General features: G+C 42.9%; 1 protein-coding gene across 1 annotated transcript in view; it reads left to right on the top strand.

Moving 5' to 3' along the window:
* Nucleotides 1-25,284, top strand: part of TENM1 (teneurin transmembrane protein 1) — a 409,966-nt gene that overhangs the window by 362,223 nt on the left and 22,459 nt on the right. The window contains exons 22-24 of the mRNA XM_006776037.2: nt 1,107-1,617; nt 14,585-14,757; nt 15,818-16,053. Of these exons, the coding sequence (XP_006776100.1) occupies nt 1,107-1,617; nt 14,585-14,757; nt 15,818-16,053 (920 nt within the window). The remainder of the gene's footprint in view (nt 1-1,106; nt 1,618-14,584; nt 14,758-15,817; nt 16,054-25,284) is intronic.

Raw genomic sequence — 25,284 nt, 5'->3', positions numbered from 1 at the left:
AGTGTAGGACCATAATGATATTTGTACTTTGGAGAAAGAGAAACTAGGTAAAACCTACATTTAGTAACTTAGCTCAGGAAAAATATTACTTCCCCTAAGTAACTGTTTTCCAGATTGACAGCATGTGCTATTTGAAACCCAAAGGGACTAGGAACAGACTGCTTTGGAGACACATGGGTGGAATCAAAACTTAACGACAATGGAGGGGTCTCAAGACATTAATCTGCTACTTCCATTGTTATTGTTTGTTAAATCCAAAACTTTATCATGATCATCAGTGCCCTTTACTTTCAGTTGAAATAGGGGGGGAAAGAATAAAGGGAAAAAAAGAGCCTTTCCCCCATAACATGGAATGGATATTCCAGATAGCAAACAGTCCTCAAAATGTCAATAGATACATTTGTTGCTGGGATATGAAAATCCCTCCATGCTGCTTGCAGCCCTAATAAACTGTTCATCCAGGCTCAAATGGTTCTCTTTTAACCTTTGCTTTTACTTGGGCCAGAGAACTCTGGAGCAACTTGGTCGATATGACTTTTGATCAATATTTCCAATGTTTTCCTGGACAGTTTTATAGTTATTTTGCTAATTTATATTTTTCATTCAAGACAAATCTAATATCTATTCTAGTTATCAAAGTTGATGTTCTGAATCATTGTTTCACTTACACACTTAGTGTACTTTGACAAATGTGACAATGGGAATTAGCTGAAGAAAGGTCCTCTAGGCACAGTAGGATTGGAAAGGTCTGAGATAGATCCTAAAAGTATTGACAGACATTAAGTCTCATGGATTTCCAGCCAAATTTTGTTGGCTGTTATTATTTGCTGTTTTTTGTATCTTGCAGTACAATAGATTCTGAACAGCAGGATTGAGGATTTCACAAAATTGGTATTACTGAGATAATTGCATCTTACTGTTTATCTTCAATGGTACTGACTCAAAAATTTTGAATAATGGGTTTCAAATTTGTCAAGGAGGACATGCAGAGAATGCTGGCTAACTGTTCCCTTTCAGATGATTCTTGATGCACAGTGATTTCTGTATACTGTTTTTTCATAGAAATGTTTATGACAATTATTAAAATCAGGGTCTTTCTCCCACAGGTGATGGTGGCTATGCCAAAGATGCAAAGATGAAAGCCCCTTCCTCTTTAGCAGTGTCGCCTGATGGCACCCTCTATGTGGCTGACCTTGGGAACGTTCGAATTCGAACCATTAGTAGGAACCAAGCCCACCTGAATGACATGAACCTTTATGAGATTGCTTCACCTGCCGATCAGGAACTCTACCAGTTCACCGTCAATGGAACCCACCTGCACACCTTGAACTTGATAACAAGGGACTATGTGTATAATTTCACCTACAATGCTGAAGGTGACTTGGGCGCCATTACCAGTAGCAATGGCAACTCTGTGCATATTCGCAGGGATGCAGGCGGAATGCCCCTTTGGCTTGTAGTGCCTGGCGGGCAGGTGTACTGGCTGACCATAAGCAGCAATGGAGTTCTGAAAAGAGTATCAGCCCAAGGCTATAACCTGGCCTTGATGACCTATCCAGGAAACACTGGGCTTCTGGCTACCAAAAGTAATGAAAATGGATGGACAACCGTTTATGAGTAAGTTTCTAATTTTCAGCATAGGCTTTGTCAGGTTTTTATTTGAAGTCTTATTATACAGTGGGGCCTTGACTTACGAGTGTCCCGACTAACGAGTTTTTTGAGATACCAGCTGTCTCTCGGCCAATTTTTTGCATTGAGTTGATAGAGTAATTTGAGTTAACGAGCTCAGTCTCAGAATGAATGAAACTCGTAAGTCAAGGCCCCACTGTAGTAGGAAAATGGTTTAGTGCTTGCTGGTTGTTACATGCTAGTTTCTCCTAACAAATACAATCTATATATAAAAGGCTAATATGCAAAGTGTCCCTGCGGGAGGTCAACCAGGAGACAGGGAGTTCTATTGCTTGCTATGATGTGTGCTGACCACCAGGGGGCTGTGTGGAATGAAGGAAGGCCCTGGCCAGCAGCCAGAAGGCCCTGATCAGACCTGTTCGCCGGCCAGGCCTAGCGACCCTACCCATGCATGAATTTTGTGCACCAGACCTCTAGTAAAAAATAAAAAGTCAGGGAGGAAATTTAACCCAATTCCTAGGTTTTGGGCCCGTTTCTCCAGAGCAGTTTTGCAGAGCATAATAATAAAAACACAGACGAAATGAAGAATCAAGGGTGGCACTGCAGGAAACAGGAATAATGTAGAAGTCCATGTACTCAAGAAATTTACAGCATAGCTCAGACAACAAGATAACATTTTATTTAAATAACTAAGCTAGAAAAGTGTTTTAAAGCAGCAAAGAAGCAGTGTGTATTTCTTGATCCCGGTGGGGTTTAATGAATGAATAAATGAATGTGTGCCCAGCCTAGCCCAGCCCAGCCCAACTGTGGGAGGTAAGTGGGAAGTTAGAACATAAGAAGTGGACCCTGGGAAGCAAGTGTGAAATGATGTTGAGGCAAGTGCAGAATGGGAGAGGCTGCACTTCATTGGCTACTTCTGTGAAATTGGGAGCCAAATGCTCCTGTGCAGGGTTGGGCTTCCCCCTTTCCCCGCACTAGTCAAATAACCCAACACATGTCAGCATTCACAGACTGGATCTGTGATAACTTTGTTTAACAAGGCATTAACACAAGATGTGTCTGACAGCGAGCTACAAGGAGGTGTCATGACACAGAAATAGAGACCATTGTCCTTGCCTTTTAAAGCATGGACAACCTTGTTTGCAAGTCAACACATTTAGAAAGCTAGTCTGCCAACACTCAGCAAGCATCTTTCCCACAAAGGAAACTGCTGATTTTTTAAGCAATTTCCTGAGTGAAGATCATCCATGGAATCTGAACCTCTGGGTCTGAAATAGCATTAATGTGAAGAATGTGACCCGTGGAGATATTAAGTATGAGGGGTTCCAAGTGTGACTATTCTGTGAGGATATGGAGAATATGAAGAGAATGTGTCCAGACCCAGGAAACCCTCCTAAGGAAAGGGACAAAACAATTGGCCTTCAAGTTTTGGCTCATTTCCCAAAGAACTGCCACTTATACAAAAGAGCTGGACAACTATTTTAGTTTCACTTAGAAAAATGTATTCAGTTGTTTCTGTTGCAAGTCTTCCTGTATTTTTTTGAGGTTTTTCTCTTACATCTTAATAACAGTAATAAAAGCCATTATTCACTGAAGCTTTACTATGTGCCAGGTACTGGGGTAGGTGATTTACGTACACTATTATTTTTATGATCCCAAAAAAAACATCATGGGATAGGTGCTTCTAGTATGCCTGTTTTATGGGTGATGAAACTGAGGCACAGAATGGTTAACTTGTCCAGATTCACACAAATGTCCAGCATTCAAACTCCAACTGTCTGACTCATTTTTAAATACCTTAAGAAAGATAAAGTTTCTAGTGAGATTATTTTTTTAAATTATTATTATTATTATTATTATTATTAATCCTCACACAAGGACATGTTTTACTGATTCTACAGAGAGGGGAAGGGAGGAAGGGAAGAAGGGAGAAAGAAACATCGATGTGAGAAACATCAATCGGCTGCCTCCCATACACGCCCTGACTAGGGATCAAACCCCCAACTTAGGCATGTGCCCTGATTGGGAATGGAACCCTTCTGTGCATAGGACAATGCTCCAACCAACTGAGCCACACCAGCCAGGGCAAGAATATCTTTTTTTAATTTATTTATGCAAGATCACACTGCAGCTGAAATTAGACAAACTATTTTGAAACCTAATGGTTGAATCTAGCTAAGCAATAAGAAATGGCTGAGGGAAGGGGGGGGGGATAAGAGATCAACCACAGGACTTATATGCATGCATATAAGCATTACCAATGGACACAGACACTAGGAAGGCTGGGGGGTGAGGTGGCCAGAGAGAGGTCAATGGGAGAAAAAGGAGACATATGTAATACTCTATGTAATACTTTAAACAATAAAGAATCTTAAAAAAGAGAAATGGTTTAAGTCCCAACTAGTTTTCAAAATAAAAAGATCAATCATTCATTTATTTATCAAACCATCACATTATACATTTTAAATATATACCATTTTAGCCCTGGCCAGTGTCTCAGTGGTTAGAGCATTGACCTGCACACCAAACAGTCTCAGGTTCGATTCCCGGTCAAGGGAACTTACCTGGATTGCAGGTTCCATCCCTGGCCCCTGTTGGGGCACATGTGGGAGGCAGCCAATATATGTGTCTCTCTCATATCAATGTTTCTCTCTCTCTAAAAATCAATGGAAAAGCCTCACCAGTGTGGCTCAATGGTTGAACATAGACCCATGCACCAAGAGGTGCCCTGTTCGATTCCCAATGAGGGCACTTGCCCAGGGTTGCAGGCTCAATACTCAGTAGGGGGCGTGGAGGAGGCAGCCAATCAATGTTCATGTTTCTATCTCATCAATGTTTCTAGCTCTCTCTCCCTCTCCCTTTCTCTCTCTCTGAATTAAAATGCATTTTTTAAAAAATCAATGAAAAAAATCACTGGGTGAGGGTTAATAATTTTATTTGTCAATTACACCTCAATAAAGCTAGAGGGAAAAAAACACACAAAGTAACCCATTTGTGGGTTCACTTATTTGTTCAATAAATATTTCCTGAGCACCTACCCATGCCAGGCATTGTTCTGGTGTCTGTTACACAGACATGAATAAACCAGATAAAAATATCTACCCTCATAGAGCTTAAGTTGTACTGGAGAGAGAGACAAGTAAAATGTACAGAACTTCAGATGGTGATACGTTCTAAGGATAAAATAAAGCAGGGTAAGGGAGATTAATATGGGGCAGGCCCTGGCTGGTGTTGCATGGGCCTGTGCACTGAATAGCCAAGGGTTCAATTCCTGGTCAAGGGTATGCACCTGGCTTGCAGGTTTGATCCCCAGCCCCAGTCAGGGCACATGCGAGAGGCAATCAGTTGATGTGTCTCTCTCACATGGATCTCTCTCTCTCTCTTCCCCACTCTTCCAACCCTTCCACTCTCGCTAAAAGTCAATGGAAAAAATATCCTTGGGTGAGGATTGGTAACAAATAAAAAAGAATATGGGGCAGAAGCACTTTTATTTCAAGTTGGGTGGTCAGGGAAAGCCTAACTAAAAAGATAACATTTGAGTACAGTAGTTCCCTTTATCCTTGGTTTTCTGTCAGCAGTTTCCATTATCTGTGGTCAACCATTGTCTGAAAATATTAAATGGAAAATTACATAAATAAGTCACAATTTTTAAATTGTGTGCTGTTATGAGTAGTGTGATGAAATCTCATGCTCTGCCTCTCCTTCCCACCTGGGACATGAATCATCTTTTTGTCCAGCATATCCATGCTATAGACACTCCTCACCATTGGTCACTTAGAAGCTTTCTCATTTATCAGACTGACTGTCAAGATCTCAGTGTTTGTGTTCAAATAACCCTTATATTAATTAATAATGGCCCCAAAGCCCAGGAGTAGCGATGCTGGCAACTCACATATGCCAAAAAGAAGTTGTAAAGTACTTACTTCCTTTAAGTGAAAAGGTGAAAGTTCTCGAGTTAATAAGGAAAGGGGAAAAAACATGCTGAGGTTGCTAAGATCTATGACAAGAACAAACGTTTTATCCATTAAATTGTGAAGAAGGAAAAAGAAATTTGTGCTCATTTTGCTGTCGTATCTCAAACTGCAAAAGTTATGGCCACAGTGCATGGCAAATGCTTAATTAAGATGGAGAAGCCATTCAATTTGTGGTTGGAAAACATGAACCACATTCACAGAACTTTTATTAAAGTATATTGTTATATGTTCTACTTTATTATTACTTATTGTTGTTAATCTCTTACTGTGCATAATTTACAAATTAAACTTTATCATAAGTATATACTATGTATAGGGGGGGGGAACAGTATTTAAAAAGGATTTGGTACTGGCTGCAGTTTCAGGCATCCATTGGGGATCTTGGAACATGTCTCATGTGGATAAGGGAGGACTACTATACATAAATACCTATAGGAGGTGAGGGAGTGAGCCATAAGGATATCTGGGGATGGGGTGGGGGGGGTAGGAAGAGAGAGAACATTCCAAGCAGATGGAACAGCAAGTGCCAAGGCCCTGCAACAGGAACAAACCTCATGTGTTCAAGGAATAGTAAGGCAGCCACTGTGACTGGAGTGGAGTAAGAGTAATGGGAAGATGAAACCTATGAAGTTACAGGACTACTTTAGGTAGAGCTTTGTAGGCCTCTGTAAAGACTTTGACTTTTATTCTGAGTAACAGGTGGAACCACTGGAGAATTTTGACTAAAAGAGTGACACAATCTGGCTTATATCTTTAAAGAATCATTCTGTATTGAAAAAAAAATTGTATGGTGGAAGCAGAGAGGATTTGCAATAATCCGGGAATAAGATGGTGACTTAGATCAGGGAGTGAAGGCAGTAAGAAGTTATAAATTCCTAAATATATTTTGACAGATCTGTCAGGACTTACTGACAGATTGGATGTGGGCGTGGGAGGAAGAATGGTCAGATATCTTCAAAGTTTTTTGGCCTGAGTAACTGGAAGTTGGGATTTTCATTTACCAAGATAGGGGGGACTATGCAAAGAATACATTATACCAGGTGGGAGATGGGGAGTTCAGTTTTGGATATGATCAGTTTGGTTAGACATCCAAGTGAAAATAGAACCGTACACATGCTGGCACACATGCCGACCGGGAATGGAACCTGCAATCTGGATATGTGCCCTGACCCAGAACCAAACCCATGACCTTTCAGTGTATGGTACAATGCTCCAATCAACTGAGCCATGCCAGCCAGGGCAAACCACTGCCCCTTCTTACCTACATGTAGAGAAATGAGCAGTTTCCAACCTACATAATGTAATTAATTCTTTTTTTGGTCTGCTCTGCACAAAAACTGCCTTTCACTTTTTTCCTCAATGTGTTAGCCAGCTGTGAACACTCTTCCAAGTGTTTCTTTGTCCTTTGGAAGTTGGGGACCACAGAATAGGACCTACTATTCTAGTCAATGTTAGAGCCACCCTGACATAGAGGAGGGTAGCCTTGCCACTGCCACCAGGCCCTCCTAAAAGAAGTCGAGCATTTCCCTGAGATGAGAGGGAAGCTGGCTGCCTTCTGTGGCCAAAGGGGACAAATGGTTTGCTGAGGTGGAAATAGAATTTCTGTTCTGAGATGAGACACAGAAAAAGAGAAACAGAAGCAAAATTTGGCAGGATGCAGGGCAGCTACAGAGAGGTAGCTAAAGTAGTAATCCATTCAACTTTCCATGATCCTCAGTGATGGAGAGGAGAAATGACACAGATGACCGTGAACATTGCATAATCCACATGGGATTTTAAAATGGATCTTGTGCAGTGGTAGAATGTGGACTTGTCTTGTGTCGTGTGATGTTGTTTAAATAGTCCATTGATTTTCATAATTCCGTTTGACTTGGACCAGGATCAAAATTGCACACCCCAAAGTATTAGTACTTGATGCTTGACTGCCCCTAAATGTCCTGAGTGTCAGGGGAAAAGCTGACCACAGAGAAACTGCTAACAGGGAGGTGACTGTCAAGGCAGGAATATTGGCTGAAAGAGACAGGGGTTCTGGCCTGAGGGGTTGTCGGGCTCCTAATTGCAATGACCCTGCCACAGTTGAAGCCTGAGAGTGGGGCCCAGCTACTCACATGGCAGGCAAGCCGTCTTTGCCCCTGAAGCTGCAAAAGTATCCAGGATGCCCTTGTTTGTTTCTCAAGCAGTGCCCTGGCAAAGGCATCTGCTATACTAACCTGAAAAGGTCCCAGAACGAGGCCAAAAGCATCAGTTGTGGCGCTGCTGCGGGTCCTGACTGAGCTGACAGTTCCTCAGGCCCTTGCCCTTTGTGGGAGCCCAACACTCGAAAGAGACTGTGCATTTACATGATCTCTTAACCCCTGGTCTTCTGTTCTCTCTGTTTCTGAACTTAGTTAGCATATTCCCCACCCCTGTCCCAACCCCCCCAAAAAATAATGCCACTCACTGACAACTTGGAGAAGCCTTCATAATAGCTCTAGACTGTTTTACAAATGCTCAGTTTTGTGGACGATGGCTAATGAGGAATTCTCCCTCCTCCACGATAAGATTAAAAAGGGGCTGGGGAGGGGCATAAGGTAAAGAAGCCATGTCTCCGGATGAGATATTTGCCTAGGCATAGGATGTGAGTCCCATGCAGAACTGGTTATGTACATGAATAGTCCAAACACATCAGAATGTTTCCAATGCTTTCTGGAATCTCAGAGTAGGGAGGGGACTAAGGCACCATGTGGTCCAGCCCCCTGCCTCCTGGCCGGCAAAGGATTTCGATTAAGTAAGGCAAACCTAGAGTGACCAACTGTTCCTTACAATCTCCAGAGACAGACAACACCTTTGCACAGTCACCTCTCTTTGTGCTTTATGCCCTTGGTAAGGAGCAAGAATGGGCAGACGGAATTGTGGTGGGTCATGCTAGGGAAAATTGCAATAGAGACAGGGAGTGAACAGGAGGAAGAGAGGCTGCTGGCCAAAAAAGCTTTCAGAGGCTGGTGGGGAAGATTAGCTGTGTGCCACAGGGCATCTATGTGAGTTGAGCCTGGCCTCTCAACACCACCATAGATGGCTCTATCTATTCTCTAGCCACTCTGACTCTCATATCCACCCCATCCTCTCCATTTCCACTAGCAGCCTCTTTTATTGCACTTATTCAACAAGTATAGTGCCAATCTTCTCTGTGCCAGACCGGAGAATACAGAGATGAATGAGACACTGTGCCCTTTGTAAACTCTTAATAATGTAAGAGTTTACAAAGAAAAACAAGTCCCAATAATGGGCAATCACAATATATTTAATAAAGGCAAAAATAAAAATCCACCATCTTCTCTTACACAGACTGAGGCTGCAGCCTCCCAACAGGCTTCCTGCTTCATAACTCCCCTGTCAAGATTCACTGCCACCAAAGCACTGCTGGAATCATCCTGTTCTCCCCCTCAAAGTATCTCTATTGCCTACTGACTACCTGCTTTCCTCCAGAGTCTGGTACTCCGATTCCAACATGCCTTTCCAGCCTTATCCCCCACTTCCCTCCTAGAGGAATGTTGTGCTTCTGCTACCCCGTCCCTTCAATGGACATCCCACCCACCTGTGTGCTTTACTTCATGTCATGACCTCTGGAATGCCTTCCTCCCTCCCCAATCTCTACCTAGCAAGGGACTGAGCTCTACCTCCCTTCCAAGATTCAGATACCACTTCCTTCTCCTGTTCTCCTTAGCCCAGTGCCTTGTTTACAGAAGTACACAGCAATATTATGACATTAGAATGAGTCGTGTGTGTGTCTTATCTGCCACAAATGAAGATAGAAGAGCATTATGGACTTGGAGTTGAATCATAGGAAGCCAAATGAAGTTATTTGTGAGGAAAGGGAACCCAGTATTTCTGAAAGAATGCTTATTAGGTTGCTCAGGTGTCTGACATGAGGGGGTAAAGAGGGTCTGTTTCCATTTTTAAAAATAAGTAATGAATTTTTCTTCTGTAATATTCAATATTTTCCTGAAAGCAAAGGTGAAGGGGCTTCTAGTTTTTTCTCTGCATGGGTTAGCTCTGGCTTCAGTTGTCCTCAAGGAAAAGAACAGACTATCCCTTATGAGAAAATACCAGACCCAATATACTTATCATAATATATAAATCTCATCTCCCCAACTAAACTGTATGCTCCTCAAGGACAAGAATGAGTTCTGAATTTCCTTTACAGATGCTTTTGCTTCATGGGGACATGTGTGTCCATGCACACAGTGGAACTCTCTAAAATCAGAGCAGAAAGGGACATTTTGATGGCATCTCCTCTTACCAAACCCACTTCTGAAACCTATGAAGGCCACGGTCATTGCCTGATGGCACAATTTACTAACCAGAATTTATAGGCCTGGTTAAGTGAGTGCAACTTTCTGCTGGGGTGGAGGAGCAGATAGCTACTATGTTGCATCCCAAGGGGATCAGTGTCAGCATATTGGCTTGTATTTACTCTCTGCACCAAAGGATGCAAGCACCAAAGGGAAACGCACAGCATAGGAGATTTTGATTAAACTTGTCTCTTAGACATTCCATCTGGAAACACGCATTCCCCCGTCATGGGGTGGGGGGTACCTCAAGCAAGCCATAGGAAATCAAAGGCTCCCATTATTTCTTACCTACTTTTGAGCAATCTTTCCAAAAGTTGTGGGATCTGCCAGTCACTTTTACTTTGGAAGTAACCCCACAGAAGAGAGGTGGTGCTGGGGTCCCCAAAGGTGTGGACGGAGTCGGCGAAGAAGGAATGACACGGAGACAGCGTTCAGTTGATAAGCAGCCTTGCCAGGATCTCTAGCCACAACATCCAGCCAAGTGCTGTGTCCATGTTCTCTTGCTAGGTTCTCCAGCCATGTTCTCCAGGTTCTCCAGCCAGGTTCTGTAGCCATGTTCTCTCGCTTGGTTCTCCAGCCTGTTTCAGTCTCCAGGTTCTGTAGCTGGGTTCTTCAGCCAGGTTCTGTCTAGGTTCTCCAACCAAGTTCTGTAGCCAGGCGGCACTTAGTTAAGAGGTTTTATTCCCTCCCTAACTTCAGGGGAAAATCCCTACCTGGGGAAACAACCTTTCTTGGAGAGGTGACCTTGGTTAAAACACAGTGCCAAGAAGGTGAGCAAACATATTAAGAACAGTATGCCATATATGCCAGGTCCCTTGAAACAGCAAGGATGGACCGGCTCCCGGCAAGGTGGGTCTGTACGTTTTGATCAGGGCCATATAAATTATTGAGCACATGAGTGGCACCATACTGCAATTGCTTTGACTGTGACTAGCAGAATTGGGGCACATGAGTGTGTTGAGGAATAGATGGCTTTGGGTTTTTTTAATTTGTTTTCCTTCAGTTTTATTGCGATATAATTGACATACAAGTATTGTATAATTTTCAGGCATACAGCATTACTTGGCTTACATTTATTATGAAATGACTACCACAATAAGTTTAGCTAATATTCATCATCTTATACAGATACAAAAAGGAAAAGCAAAGAAAACAAAATGATTTTGGTTCCTCCTGATGAGAACTTTTAGGATTTACTCTCCTAGCAACTTTCATATATATACTATACAGTCATCATGTTGTACATTACATCCCCATGACTTATTTATCTTTTTTGTAATCCTTACCCTAGGATGATATATTGTTATTGATTTAGAGAGAGAGAAAGAGAGAGGGGGGGGGTGAGAGGAATATTAATCAGTTGCCTCCCTCACGTGCCACAACTGGGGATTGAACCCAAAACCTGGATATGTGTCCTGACTGGCAATCAAACCTGCGACCTTTTGGTGTACAGGACGATGCTCCAACTAACTGAGCTACCCAGCCAGGGTACGACTTATTTATCTTATAACTGGAAGTTTGCACCTTTTGACCATCTTCTTCCATTTCCCCCATCCCCAGCCCCCACCTCTAGTCACTACAAATCTGCTCTCTTTTGCTGAGTTTGGTGTGTACATATTTTTTTATTTGGGGGTATTTCTTAAACTCCACATATAACTTAGATCATACAGTATTTTGTCCTTTTCTAACTTATTTCAGTTAGCAGAATGCCCTCAAGGTAGCATACTTTGTTTATGATAGAGTTAAAGTCAAATGTGCACTCTCAAATAAGGATGCCTGTCCAGCCACAGCAATGAAATCAGGCAATATAACTTTTTAGCTCCCCAGTGACTGGGCAGGACTGTGAAAAATTCTACCTGATCCTCACACCATTGCCTCCCTCCCCAGAAAAAGGTCAGGCAGCAGCCTCCCAGCTAGATCTCTCCAAGTAATTACAGTTTTACCCAGGAGTATTTAGCTTTCCTTTCTGAATATACTCTTGTCAATTTGGAGGGTGGGCATGGAAACAGAATATGTAGAGATGTGGCTGTGCTCTTGGAAATAAGCTTTAAAATGTATAATCTCGGATAAAGAGCACCTGTGACTGAGCTTAAAAGGTGTTTGGAGCAGAGGGTGGGAAACCAGATTTATTCACAGGCCACTGCTAAGGTCTGTTGGGGTGTTTGGCCCTTGTACCTTTGCTCATGGATGACTCCGTTGGCATCTGGTCTTAGCCCTGAGGAGTGAACCCAACCACAGCCCTCACTTTTAGATGAAATCTTGCTTTAAAACAAGGGGCTGAGTGACTGGGAAACGGCCCCCAGCTGCAAAGCCCAATGGAAACCTGCATGCATAGCATCTTAGGTCAAATTTCCTGGAGAAATGATGAAGAGTGACCTTGCCAAAGGTGAGGGAACCCCTTAGAAATCAGGAAAGGGAAACCAGAGGTGCTGGTGATGGTTGTGAAACAGAAAAACTGCTTGGGTAATCCAGGCAGCGAGGCCACAGTCTCCCTCACGAGGCAGGCCTGCAGCAGCTCCCTTTTATCTGCTGCCTCCAAACTCCTCCCTCCAGGGAAAAGCAGCTCAGAACCTTGGGAGAATTCAAGGCTGGACATCGTTTTCTTATCCTAGAAGGAAGGCCAGGCAGACAAGGCTTGGCTCTGCTAGGTGTTCAAGCTCTTCCATGCCCCTTTCTCATCAAGGACTTGCTTCTTGTAGTCACAGAGCCCTAAAGCAGACCATGGGCAAACAAGGCTGAGCCATGCCCGGCCAGCATGGCTCAGTGGTTGAGCATCGACCTATGAACCAGGAGATCACAGTTAGATTCCTGGTCAGGGCATATGCCCAGGTTGCAGGCTCAGTCTGGTGTTGGATGTGCAGAAGGCAGCTGATCAATGATTCTCTCTCATCGTTGATGTTTCTATCGCTCTCTCCCTTTCCCTTCCTCTCTGAAATCAATAAAAATATATTTTAAAAAATAAACAGGCTGAACAAGCAGGAGGATTTTGCCATTAACCTCAGGCACAAGCAGCACCTTTTGGTCTTTCCTTGATGTGTGGCCTTAGCTGTATAGCCGCAAGATACCAACAACTGTTTTGTCTGAAATCCATTTAAATAAAGGGCACATCCAATTAAACCAACTAGGACTTCAAATATCTAAGATGTCAAATGACCTATTTGATTATTTTTATTTTCATACATGACTAGGTTTTGGTTTTTTAATTTTAGAGAGAGGAAGAAGAGAGAGAGAGAGAGACATCGATGTAAGACAGAAACACTAACCAGTTGCCTCTTGCATGTGCCCCAACTAGGGACTGAACCTACCACCTTTTGGTGCACAGGATGACGCTTAACCAACTGAGCCACACCATCCAGTGTTACATGACTGTTTTAAATGATAGGGTGTGTATGTGTGCACACATGCTCTGTCCACACAGAACTGAACTTGAGGGAAGTGGCATTGTGTATACCCTCAAGTTCAGGTCTATCTGATAAAATAAGGTCCAGCCCCTTTTCCCAAACTTACCAAAAACTAGTCTAGGTTTTAAAATTTGAGCAACTGTCTAGGCTGAGTTCTTGAAACCCAGTGTATTAACACTGAATCACTATATCCTTTTGCATAATGGTTGGGGGATGAGGTAGCAGAGCCAGATGCCACCATTGTGTCCAGGCTGTATCCTGTTCACTTTGGGTAAAAAAGAATATAATTGTTTAACATTATAAAAGTGCTTAAATATTTTGTAATTTGCAGCTTGAAAAGAAAACAGTAATGGGTTTCCAAGTGCATGTCTTTACTTTTAATGAAGTGTTTATTTTTCATGGTTCTATTGGCAATAAAAGAACAGCTCCACATCAAAAGCCTTCAGGGAAGCAGTTTTCATTTGGAGGACAGTGAGATTGCCAATAATGTTGATAGTGTGTGTGTGTGTGTGTGTGTGTGTGTGTGTGTGTTTTTAAAGTAAACTCACTAGATTATATTTCTAGATATAGGTTATTGCCTATTATCCCAGGTAATTATTTTTTTCTCCTACTCATATAAGCAAATTACAACACATTATGTGCTATACTCTAAAAAGCTAAAAAAATTAAGTGACACTGAGATCAGGGGGCTCCATAATGTTCTAATGAAGAGGCTTCCATTATCTTCTGTGCTTGTTCATTTTGTTGGAAGAATGATTCATTCATTTCAAATTTGGCAACTTAAACGGCAGCAAATAAAATTTTCCTATTACAATGCAAAGTCAGTTTATTGGCCTTCTCAGGCTTTGGGCCCTCTTTTGTGCCTCTGTTTCCTTTGCCAACAGCACCCTCTGCTGGGTTCTGTCATCCATCACATCTAATGGGATCAACCCAAATTGCAAAAGTGAAGCTGCCCTGCAACATTACACACAGAGGGACATGATTCATAAATCAGCTTTCCACCCTGGTGATTCATTACCAGACATATTTTTTCTGTAAAGCAGCACAGTTCAAGGAAGTCATCAAGAATTCAGAAGCTGCAAAAATACCTTCGTTTGATTAATCATCCCTCTGACATTTTTCTTTGTATTGAACAAGGTTAATAATACTTGTTATCACTCAAAGTTAAACTGCCAAGTGATTTTTATTTTGCAAAGGTCTCTTATCACTGCCAAGAGGCTTCAAAGTTGGCATTGGTTCCATTCCTCAGGTATGACCTCGAGGGACATCTGACCAATGCAACATTTCCCACTGGAGAAGTCAACAGCTTCCACAGTGACCTGGAGAAGCTGACAAAAGTGGAGCTGGATACTTCCAACCATGAAAATGTCCTCATGTCAACCAACTTGACAGCAACTACTACCATCTATATTTTAAAACAAGGTAAGACTATTTCTAACTTCGCCTGACTGTAATAGCACCTATCATAACTTCTACCCTTCTAATACATAGAATTCACTTCTGTCTGAGAAGATGGCATTGTCTCCCTATTTTTAAGCTCTGGAAGCTGAAACCCAGACAAAATCACCCTTTTCACAGATTCACATAGCAACCTTGAGCCACAACTCTGTGGGAGTCATGAGTTTACATCTTTGCCAAATCCTCTCTTCCGTCAAGTCATTTTGCAGCACCTAGCAGTGCGTTAAGCTCTTTCGGGCATGGAAGGGGTTATGGTAAAGAAATGGAGTCTGTTTCCCATCTGATATTAGCATTCAAGATCCATGCTGACATGGGGGAATAAAAAGGATGAATTAGGATACACACTGAGCAAGAATATAAGAGAAATGGGAAAATTAAAAGCTCATTCTGTTTAAAGGGAGGGAGGGGAGAAGGAAAGGAAGGAGGATGGACTTGGAAGGAATGAGTTGGAAGCTAAATGGGAAATGGATACATAAACTATTTCTCTCTGCCCAGTCATTAAAGACTAATTTGGTTGTTAGGCCAGACACAGAACTGTTCAACCTTCAGATACACTCAAAAGGGATTGGTGGCAACCTTTGTCAGTGTTATTGTTTTGTCAGGAACAGCAACTGTGCGGGTGTCCCCAGGCAGTAAGGATGCTAAGTTGAACTTGATACTCTTCTCATGCTAGCTCCCAGCATATCAAACTGTGGAGGCTGATCTATCAAGTCAGAAAGGGAGTTTGCTAGGGAATTCTTTAAAAATGAGACAGAAAAAAAAAATAGCCTGCAGTATTAGGCAGGAGTCTTTTATCCAAGGAACAAACTACCCCAGCTGTGAAAATAACAAGACCCAAATGGACAGAGGGCACATCTGCCTGTCAGAGTGGTTGTCTAGCCCAGAAGGCAGTTGGGGTCCACAGCGCCCCACCTGCTCAACCCTTCCCAGACTTGCCTCCTAAAGCTAAGCTTGTCTCTCCTCTGCTTCCTATGCTTCCCTTTCCTCCCCTCTCCCCCTCCCTCCTTTGTTCCTCTGCCTACAGAAAATACCCAAAGTACATATCGAGTGAGTCCAGATGGCTCCCTACGTGTCACCTTTGCCAGTGGGATGGAGATCAGCCTCAGCTCAGAGCCTCACATCCTGGCCGGGGCGGTCAACCCCACCCTGGGCAAATGCAACATCTCACTGCCCGGAGAGCACAACGCAAACCTCATCGAGTGGCGGCAGCGGAAGGAGCAAAACAAAGGCAATGTTTCAGCTTTTGAAAGGAGACTGAGGGTAAGGCTTGACCTTATAGAAGATACAGAACTTTCCCTTTGAAAGTTTGAAAATTGTGGAGCCTTCCTAATCTGAAGCCCTATTTCTCCAAAGCTCATGTAGGTGACTGACTTATATGAAGTACTGATTCAAGAGGGGGTGCTAATGGCTGATAATGGTTCCGGATCCTTAAATGAACATTCTAATAGGAGCTTTCCTTGTCATTAGCCAGCTAAAGTGCTCTAATAGTAGCAATTTCAGGCACCAAGAAAGACTGGGTGGAGAAATGTGTTTCATCAGGTGGCTCTCCAGAATCCCTCACGGCATGCCCTGGAGATGGTTGTCAGGCCCATCAGATTGACCCAGTTTCCATTTTTGTGTAGTTTATACTTTATTTGGAAAGACCAGGCAGGTACACACAGAAGGATGAGAGACACAAGGCGACATTTGGACAAAGGTGAGATAAAAGAAAAAGTCAGTGAATGATACCACTGCCATGAATACACACATATGAAGAGCTAGAGGGGTAAAGGACTAGTACTGAAGTTGGGTGAGTTGTGCTCAGAGAGAGCTGCCTGGGGGAAATGAAAGATTTTGGAGTTTTTGAGTACTTACCAAGCACAGTTCACCACTGTTAACCAGAGCTCTCTCGGTCCCAATTGCCTTTCTACAGAGCACAAAGTCTACAAACACCACAGAGCTGTCTGCCTGTCCCTTCTGAAACACCAATGTTAGGATGATTTGACCAACTTTCCAAATATAGTAACATTCAATATCAGCCCCAAAGCAACTGCCAGCCTGAGGGAAATAATCACTCACTATTGAGGCTAGGCCTGCCTTGAGCACCTGTGTCATGCGCAGGACACCTGGATTGCTTGCATTTTCTTCACTCAGTAAAAATTCACTCAGAGAGAAAATGTGGTAACCTTTAAACTGTGGAAATGCAACAATAAACAACCACCCAATTCCAGTGAGAAGCAGTCAAACTAATCTCATGGCTTGATAGGGACAAAATAATTTATGACAGTGCTCGCTTTCCAATCAATTCTATTGGTGACACCAAGACACAGACTTCAAGGGTGTTTTTTGGAACAGCGCTAAAGTTGTCTACATGCACAAGTCAATTTGTATGTTCTGATTCTATTGACTGGTCTCTAGAAGAATATTTACCAGACATGCCACTAACTTGAGAAGTGAAACCAATCCAAATAGTCGGACTTCTCTGTGTGAGTAGCAGTGAGGGTTTCTATTAGGGTTCTAGAAATGGCATTCCCCTGGATAAAGTTAGATGACCTGGCCTTGCTACCCAATTTTACAAGTAACTTAAGAAAGGACTTTATTTTCTTCACCTGTGAAATGTAAGTGTTATACTAGAGAAAAGAATTACCTACATATGGCTTATCAACTTCATGGATTCAAAATAGAAAATAATATTGAATAAGTGATCTCTTAGTGCCTCTCCCAGCATATAGCCTCGATAAAACATTGTGAACAAAATCATATACTATCTGACTGGCATTTTCCATTCTTTAGGATAGTCCATCCTATACTGTGGGATTTTCCATGTTCTAAGATAACCAACCCTGTTTTATCCCCCCTCCATGTGTACAGATGATAGAGAGAGACTAGAAACTATAATTTACACCTCATATCCCAAATTGTTCTTACTGTTGAGAAACTAATGGTTATAAAACATTTGGGAGCTCTTTCCTGTTAAGGAATAGAATGAAGTGTTATTTAGTTAATACTATTTATAGTTGACATGTGGTAGAGTTGAGTGGATTTGTGCAATGGCTTATAAGGGCAACAAATTCAGGGCCTTCTTCTCTATATGACCTCTGGGGCGCTTCCTGAGGTCCTAGTACTGGAGACTGGAGACCCTTATTGGCTAGGTGGTGTTACTGTGCATGCCTCTAGAAATCTAACAGTAACAATCATTTACTTATGTTTAGTGCCTTAGAGTTAACAAACTGCATTCAGAACCAAGATTTTTTTTTATCACCACAACCATCAATTGTTGTTATTCCCAATTTATAGATAGAGACTAAAGCCCAGAGAGGTTAAGTGATTTGCCCAAAGTCAATCAGCTATTAAGGATCGGAGCCAGCACTAAAATGAAGGACTTCATGTAGCACAATAGTCTTTCCACTACATCATGCTGTGCTGCCATGCTCCTTAAAATAATTCATCGAAAAATCGTTGCCCCATTCAGTGGAGCCACGTTGGCAGAGCCTGTGTCCTTGTTTCAATGTTGACAAAAAGACTCTAATGATCTACTCTAATGTACTGGCAAGCTTGGGTGGTACGGGACAACTGGTTGGCCTCCAGGCAATGTGTGAAGGTGGCAAGAGGATGAGGAAAGCTATATAACTGGTTCATTTGTACCTGCTCTCTCCATCCTCTGCTATTTTTGTTTATACCGCTGCCTTAGCATCCCTACAATAGGCATATCTGATTTAGGGGAATAAATACGTTCCCAAAAGGTAGGTGTGGATCCAGTTTTGACAGAGCAAATTCTCTTTCCTTACTGACTTTATTATTCCAGAGATGGTGCCCCTTCACTTCTGGTGTCCCTTTCAAGGGGCAAGCTGATGACACTTGAGATGTAACTTTCTCTCTTCTGGGCCAAATATGCAGTGACCCATTGTAAGCATACATGGAAAAAAATAAGCCTTTCTGATGCCCTCAAGTACTTCGAGACGTTGGACTGAACCATTTATTTCTCCTGGTAAAGCTGCCATTGCACAGTGAGGCATGTCGGGGTACCAGAGCTCTTGAAACAGAATACCAGATTCACATGGTCACACAACATAGAAACTCCAGCTGTATTGGGACAAATGAGGGTTCTCTTTGAAAAACCACACAAAGATGTGATTGTAATTTGCAAATGTGCTTGGGCAGCAGGTTATGAACCACTAATTATTCAGGCACAAAATGACAGGTTCATTTAAAGGCTCACTTGGTAAGATAACGAACATCAAATGTTTGAGAAAGCTACTTATCACATCCACCCCAGACCTTCTAGCTGGAAAGAAAAACATCAGTAAGGGATAGTCCTCTCTAACAATTACTTTTCTCCAGTGATCAGTGGTTATATTTTTTTATACAAAGCCAGGGTCCCCTTCAAGGTGGAGGAGTCAAACTGCTAGGAAACATGATATCCTGCTTAGCCTGAGCAGGCAAGGGATTTGTTACCTCTGAGCCCTCCTGCACCAGTTCCATTAAATGAGATAAATCACATTAATATCCTGAAATTTCATTTATTTTGAAAATCCATTTTCCTCAACCTGAGTTGTGTTTGAATCATCTTCCTTGCAAAGTACTTTTACATCCAGTCCATGCATCTCCTCATCTGCTGCATCAATCTGTCCCCATAAATACATTTCCCTGGACAATAGGGAAATTAGAATACAGATAACAGTAGAGGCAGTTGTAAAAGAATTGGACATTCACCAAAAACAAACTGGTTTAGGAACTTTATCCAGATTGTACCTTGCTGTGTCTGTGGATAATAATGCCATTATATGAGACATCCCAGCACTGCATCCCAGAGCTCTTTACAAGATTTTTCAAACTGAGATGTGAGATTACAGCAAAACTCCAGAACTGCAGTCTCTTTTATATATTATACTAGAGGCCCAGGGCATGAAATTCATGCACAGGGCGGTGGGGGATGGGGAGGTTCCCTCAGCCCAGCCTGCACCCTCCTGCAGTCCGGGACCCCTCGGGGGGTGTATGCCTAAGCCAGAAGTCAGACATCCTTCTCGCAGTCCTGGGTTCTCAATGTCTGAGACCCCTCTCTCCTTACCGCCCTCCTGCAGCAGAGGCAGAAGAGGCTCCCGCCACTGCCACTGCACTCGCCAGCCATGAGCCTGGCTTCTGGCTGAGTGGCACTCCCCCTGTGGGAGTGCACTGACCACCAGGGGGCAGCTCCTGCATTAAGGGTTTGCCCCCTGATGGTCAGTGCACATCATAGTGACCAGTTGTTCTGACGTTCGTCCTATTTGCATATTAGTGTTTTATTATATAGGATATTTTCCAGGAAGCTTAGTACTTCAAAACAAAGTCATAAAAATAACTAAGATGATTGTGTTTACAAGCAAAATGAAGCAAAGACCAATCTAAAATCCTGACAATTTATTTATTTTTCTGCTCACAGATAACTGAGACTGTAGTAAATTGGCTTTTAAATGCAACATGTGAACGTTCATACGTGATCTGAGCTCTGAAATAGGGAATAAGCCTAGTTGAAACACGGGGTCTCAGGCTGACAGATGAGGGGGAATTTGGGAGGCAGCCAAGAGGATCCCAGCACCTCCCTCCATTCTCAGAAAATGTCTTTGCTGTGCCAGGGCACTTCCGCTCCACTTTCAGAGATTTCCCTGTGTCTGCTGTTTCTTAAATAGTCAGCCAAAAATAATCCTTGTGCCAAAGAGATTATTTTGGGGTGGCAAATTCTGCTCCCCTTCAAAAGAATGAGAAATATTTTGAGGAAGGACGGGTATGCCCATAATTTTGCACCATTTTCCTCATCTATAAAATGAGGGATATGGGTTGTGTGATCTCTATTACCAGTAGTATTATTATCATTAATCATAATTACAGCAACTAAAATTCACTGAGGTCTTACTATGTGTATCATATTGGAGATGGGGAGAATTCTTCCCTCTACCCTCCTTAAGTCCTTATGTCTAAACCAATAATAAAATGGACACAAAACCATATTAGCAGGAAGAAAATTGAATAGGCCAAAAACAGACAAATATCAGCGGTTGTCTATAGATCAATCTAGTATATCTTTATCCTACTAATTGAATGAGTCTCAAATTGGAAGGGCTGAAAGGACTTTTTCTTAAGCAATTAAAACACATACTCCTGGGAAAGAGCAAGCAAAGGCTCAGAGGGAAGGCAAAGGACACTTTTCCTTGGAGCTTCACCCTGTACCAACACTTCACAGGCACTTTGACTTCTGATGGCATTACAATCCATGATCCCCAGGGCATCCTCTTCCCTTTTTCCTTTCTGGTCTAAGTATGAACAAAAAGCAAGCCCTTCTCCTTACTTCTCCTTAGCAGAGCTGAAAAACTGTAAAGGAAATCAAGGGCTATATTAAGCATAGATACTTCTTCTATTTGAAAAATGATCAAGTCCAGCTTTTTTGCCCCAATGTACAGCTCTTTATTTGCCAAACTCAAAGGTCTTATTCAATGTGCAACCTCTCCAAAGAGACGTGTTTTAGCTGGGGGCTATCCCAAAATTTCAACCCTTTCTTTGCCCCTCTTTTCCAGGGCAAGGATTGATGTAAACTGTTTGGAGTAAGAGTGGAAATAAGGATGGATGGCCCACACTTAGGTCAAGGACTATTATGCCTTTCAGGCAAACAAGTGCTTGTATGAATGTGGAGCGTTCTCAGCCTTGTTCATGACCCCAGCAGTCAGAGGAAAGCAACCTAGTTCTGATTCATGCCATGGAAGCTGGAGGTGCATACTAGTAGCACTCAGGAAAGAGGGTGGGAGAGCTCCCCTGGAAAAGCCTTCTCCTTCCCAGCCTTCTCACATGTGGTTTCCACAAGAGACTTGGCGGGGCAGAGGGTGAGGAGGAGGATTCTGTGGCATGTTCAGTTCCTTCATCCCTTTCAGCTATTCAGAGAGATAGAGAGTTAGAAACATCGATGAGAGAGAGACATCGATTAGCCGCCTCCTGCACATCCCCCACTGGGGATGTGCCCGCAACCCAGGTACATGCCCTTGGCCGGAATCGAACCCGGGACCTTTCAGTCCGCAGGCCGACGCTCTATCCACTGAGCCAAACCAGTTTCGGCTATTCGTCAAATTTTACATTACCTTCCAAACCTGACTTTGAAACTAGTGTTTCAGCAACATCTGAATATCAGAGAGCATTCTCCAGAAAGAGAAGTATGGTCGCAGAAGTCTTAACAGGCCAAATGAGGACATCAGGCAGAGTTTGGCTCTGCCTGCTTTGTAGTGGATTTTGAACAGTGATCCCTGCTTGTGTAGCTGTAACAGCTTTATTAAGAAGTGTGATCTTCAGTTGTAAACTTTATCTGTCAGACAAGTAAAACCACAAATTTAGTTGAACTGGAAATCACTTGTTACTTTGGCTCTTTAATCATTATAACATGAATTGTAACGGTTACAACCGTCTCTGGGAGTACATGGATATTTTACAGCTATTGTAAATAAACGGTATTACAGTTGGAGATATGTGGCTATAAAACCACAGGAAAGGTAGTTGAAGAAAGAACACCTGGTCTCATATAAGTTTCCAAGCCCTGCATATGAAAAGAAAGAAAACATGTGCTTCTCTATCACCTTAGAGGTGGTACAGTGGGTTACTATATATTTATGCCCGATGACTCTGTATGCACTGGCTACAGATGGTTTAAAGCGTCATGATTCCCAATCACTAGTCTTCTGGATAGAATTCATGACATGGACTATTTGCAGAAGTTCAAAATTAAGGGCAAATATCATTAGCACCAGCTGGTTGATGAAGAAACTAAAAACACAGGAGGTTTTAAAAAGCAAAGTGCCACACCCCAATAGAAAAATGGACAAAGGTCATGAGCAGACAATTCATAGAAGACATACATGTGGCCAATAGACATTAAAAAGTGTTCAACCTCACTAGTATTTATTTGTATCACTGTATTTATTTTTATCAAATAAATACAAATTAAACCACAGTAGCATACCATTTTCCCACTCTCACTTTGGGAAAAATTTACTAACAATAATAATACTTGATGTTGGTAAGGATGGAATGAGATAGATCCTCCACTACTAGTTAATGATAGCATAAATTTGCACAACTATTGTGCACTATAAAGTAACATCTCAAATTGCATCAAGAGTCTTTAATATGTTCTTTTCATTTGACCCAGTAATTACGGTTCTGTACTAAGGAAATATTTACTTTAAAAAAATGTTCAACAAAATATGAGATATGAAAGGAAAATGGAAAACAAAAACTCTGATTTCCAACATAGGAGAAAGGATAAATAGATGCTTTTTGTGTAGGGAGATATTATGCAACCATTAAAATCCACATTTTAAGAATATTTAATAACATGAGAGATGCTCAAGATAAAACATTAGCTGAAAAAGTAGAACATAAAACTTTAAATATAATCCTAATTGTCTTCTTTAAATGTATGGACACAGATTATGCAAAGAAAAGTAGGATAAATGGAATGAGATGCCTCAAGCAAACTATTAGCAGTGATTTGCATTAGAAGGTGAGATTATAAGTAATTATTTTTCTTGTATATTTCTATATTTTCCCATTTTTCTGCAATGAAAAAAAAATATTACTTTTATAATCTGTGGTGGGGGTGGGGGATTGAGGAGGTATTTTTAAAGGCAAACTACACAAAATTACTGAGCAAGGTAAGACCAGAGTATGAAATGAGAATGTTGGCTTTGCAGTCACACAGGCCACTAAGTTAAAAACTCTTTCTGGATCTCACTTTTATGTGGAATATAAAACACACACAAAAAAACAGAACTCATAGAAACAGGGAACAGATTGGCATTTGCTGGAGGCAGGAGGGTCAGGGATGGGCAAAATGGATGAAGGGGGTCAAAAGGTACAAACTTCTGGTTATAAAATATGCAAGTCCTGAGGATGTAATGTACAGCATGGTGACTACAGTTAACAATTCTGTATTGTGTATTTGAAAGTTGCTAAGAGATCAGATCTTAAAAATCATCACAAGAAAAAGGTTAATCAGACATTATGGTGATCATTTTGCAATGTATACAAATATTGAATCATTATGTTATACACCTGAAGATAATATAATGTTATATATCAACTAGGGGCCCAGTGGGCACAAGGGCGAATCTCGGCCCATCCTCCATGTCTCCGCCCGGCCCCTCCCACCATGGCCCCCAGTCCCCTGTCTGCTGGCAACCCCACTCCCACCGTCGCCACTCCCACATTCTGACAGCACCAGCCCCGCTAGTACCCTCTGACAGTGTGGAGTGATTGAGGCTGGCGCCAGCAGTGGGTGCAAGAGGTGGCTGCCAGCCCCAATAGCCCCTCAGGATCAGGGGGAGGTGGAGAAGCCCCAAGGGTTGATCAGGGCCAGAAGCTGCTGCTCACACCCACTGACAACACTGAACTATCAGGGCTGCTGCTGGGCGCTGGCAGCGGGTGCAAGCATTGGGTGGGATGGCAGTGCACGGGAGCAAAGAATTTTCAGTAACCACCAGAGGCTCACCCCAATGACAATGACCAGTGCCCCACCTTGGTCTGGCACCCCCCGCTCACCTGCTCTACCATCCTACCGCAACTGATGCCCGCCATGTCTTGCGCTCTGTCACGTGCTGCTGATACCCACCATGTTCCGCACACCCCCGCCCCTGGTGGTCAGCACACGTCATAGTGACAGGTTGTTCAGTTGTTCTGTCATTCAGTCTATTTACATATTAGGGTTTTATTATATAGGATTATATCTCAATTTTGGGGTTAAAAAAATTTAAAACTCTTTCTGAACTGGGATTTTGAAATCGGACTCTTGAGACCCCTTGAGGTTTTATGTTTGGGTTTCAGAGGCCCCTTGAGATTTTATTACAAACTAGAAATCCGGTGCATGAAATTCATGTACTGAAGGGTGTCCCTCAGCCCAGCCTGCACCCTCTCCAATCTGGGACTCCTCGAGGGTAGTGATCGGGATTGGGCCTAAACGGGCAGCCAGAAATCCCTCTCACAATCCAGGACTGCTTATTCCCAACTGCTCGCCTGCCTGCCTGCCTGATTGCCCCTAACCGCTTCTGCTTGCCTGCCTGATTCCCCCCTAACCACTCCCCTGCCAGCCTGATCGATGCTTAACTGTTCCCCTGCCGGCCCAGTCGCCCCCAGCTGCCCTCCCCTGCCAACCAAGTTGACCCCAACAGCCCTCCCCTGCCAGCCTGATCCCCCCAATAACTGCCCCCCCTGCAAGCCTGGTCCCCCACAATGGCCCTCCCCTGAAGGCTTAGTTTCCCCCAACAGCCCTCCCCTGCAGGCCTAATTGCCCCTAACTGCCTTTCCCTGCTGGCCAGGTCACCCCTAACTGCCCTTCCCTGCCAGCCTAGTCACTCCCAACTGCCCTCCCCTACAGACTTGGTCACTCCCAACTGCCCTCCCCTGCAGGCCTGGTCACTCCTAACTGCCCTTCCCTGCCAGCCTGGTTGCCCCTAACTGCCCTCCCCTGCAGGACTGGTCCCCCCTCAGTGTCCTCCGCTG

The sequence above is a fragment of the Myotis davidii genome, unplaced genomic scaffold (assembly GCF_000327345.1).
Source record: "Myotis davidii unplaced genomic scaffold, ASM32734v1 scaffold569, whole genome shotgun sequence".
Lineage (NCBI taxonomy): Eukaryota > Metazoa > Chordata > Mammalia > Chiroptera > Vespertilionidae > Myotis > Myotis davidii.
The sequence above is the reverse complement of the archived record's forward strand: the minus strand, read 5'-3'. Positions and strand labels throughout refer to the sequence as shown.